General features: G+C 43.1%; 1 protein-coding gene across 1 annotated transcript; it reads right to left on the minus strand.

Annotated features, from left to right (window-relative positions):
- Window positions 1-629: 629 nt before the first annotated feature.
- On the minus strand, window positions 630-1,454 carry LOC118348001. The gene is made up of 2 exons (XM_035688718.1): window positions 1,341-1,454; window positions 630-1,250 (listed from the first exon to the last, which is right to left on the minus strand). Exons 1-2 carry the CDS (start codon window positions 1,452-1,454, stop codon window positions 630-632), a joined length of 735 nt encoding a protein of 244 aa, XP_035544611.1.
- Window positions 1,455-1,860: the final 406 nt, after the last annotated feature.

Genomic DNA, 1,860 nt, shown 5'->3' on the forward strand with positions numbered 1-1,860 from the left:
ATAACAGGAAAACTCCCAGGTGCAAACCCTGTAAGACGTACCAACCCACGCTGCCTCGCAGCACTACTATTTGGCGAGGAAAAAATTGCCGACTTCTCTTTACTAATTCGCTGGCCAGACCAGCGCTCGTAACAGGCTAAGGTACGCCCCAGGCGTCTTAGAGATCGTTTTTCGCCATTCAAAAAAATCAAAATATCATCCGCATATAACAGATGAGACACCAATGGTGCCCCTCTAGGATGATATTACTTCCCAATATGACCCTCGTCAAAATCTTTCCGAAGAAGCCTTGAGAACACTTCTTGCATCAAAATAAAGAAATAAGGCGACAAAGCGTCACCTTGTCTTAGGCCTCTCTTAGACTTGAAAAATCATTTATAAGTCCCATTCATCATCACAGAATACCAAGGAGACGCCACACATTCCTTCACCAAACTACAAAATTTTTCTGAAAAGCCAAAGCTAGACAGAACATTTAATAAAAAATCCCAATGCACTCTATCATATGCCTTTGCCATATCCAACTTTACCATCACATTACCTCCAATTGTCCTTTTCTTCAACGAATGAACCATTTCTTGAGCAAGAGTTATGTTTTAAAAAATACTACGACCAGGAATAAATGCCCCCTATTCAGCCGAAATTAATCTAGGCAGAAAACCCGTCAACCGCTTCACCAAGATTTTCGAAAAAATCTTATAAGCCACAGAACATAGACTTATTGGCCTGAATTTCTCAAAACTCTTGGGATCCAACACTTTCGGAATTAAAACAATATAGGACGAAGTATAGAACCTTGGTAACGGAGAGCCCGCAAAAAAATCCCTTGCGGCCTCGACCACCTCTTCTTTCACAAGATGCCAACAAGAAATATAAAAAGAAGACCCATACCCATCCGGACCAGGGCTACTATATTCTGGAATCGAGAAAACGGCCTCCTTCACTTCCTCTTCCAAAGGCCTATGGCACAAACTGGAATTATCTTCCTCTGAGATTTCCAATCCCACAAGAGGAGAAAGATCTGCATGAACAACCTGCGGCATGTCTGTTAGGAAATTAGTAAAATATTCCACCGCCCCCAAGTGCACCTTCTCTGCCGAGTCCAACATAGTCCCATCTGCCAACCTCATCTGCGAAATTACTGAACCATGCCTACGCTGTGAAACAACCGCATGAAAAAACTTGGAATTCTGATCACCTTCTTTTAACCACTTGTTCTTTGCTAATTGGGCTAGACGACTCTCCTCCCTCTTCTCCCAAATATCAATTTCCAATTTAGTGACTATATACTCGGCTTCAAGTTCTTCCGAGAAACCGGACTACAGTTGGGCTTCCAGTACTTCCATTTTCGCATCTAGCTCCTGAATATTAGTATCCACTCTCCCAAACACCGATTTATTCCATATCCGCAGCTCCACCTTAAGTCGCTTCAATTTTGCAGCCAATTTAACCATTCCCGATCCTACCGTAGGCTATTTCCATGTCTCCTCTACCAACTTTTGAAATGAACCATGAGAACACCACATTTTTTGGAACCGGAACGGAGAAGGCCCGTACCTATTATTAACAAGGGATAAACGAATCACCATAAGACTATGGTCCGATGTCTTGCGTTTAATATACTCCATCTAGGCCAAATTAAATCGATCCGAGAAGGCCACATTCATAAGCACGCGGTCAAGCCTCACCCACTTTCGTGCAACCCCCTCCTGCCCATTACACCATGAGAGAGGATTACCATGATAATTCAGCTCAACTAGACCACATTGATCAATACACAAATTAAAATCATCCATAGCTTGAGCAGCTCAGGGACAGCCCCCCACACGTTCTCGGTCCTCTCGTATAATGTTAAAGTCC

Source organism: Juglans regia, chromosome 3 (assembly GCF_001411555.2).
Source record: "Juglans regia cultivar Chandler chromosome 3, Walnut 2.0, whole genome shotgun sequence".
In the NCBI taxonomy this organism is placed as follows: domain Eukaryota; kingdom Viridiplantae; phylum Streptophyta; class Magnoliopsida; order Fagales; family Juglandaceae; genus Juglans; species Juglans regia.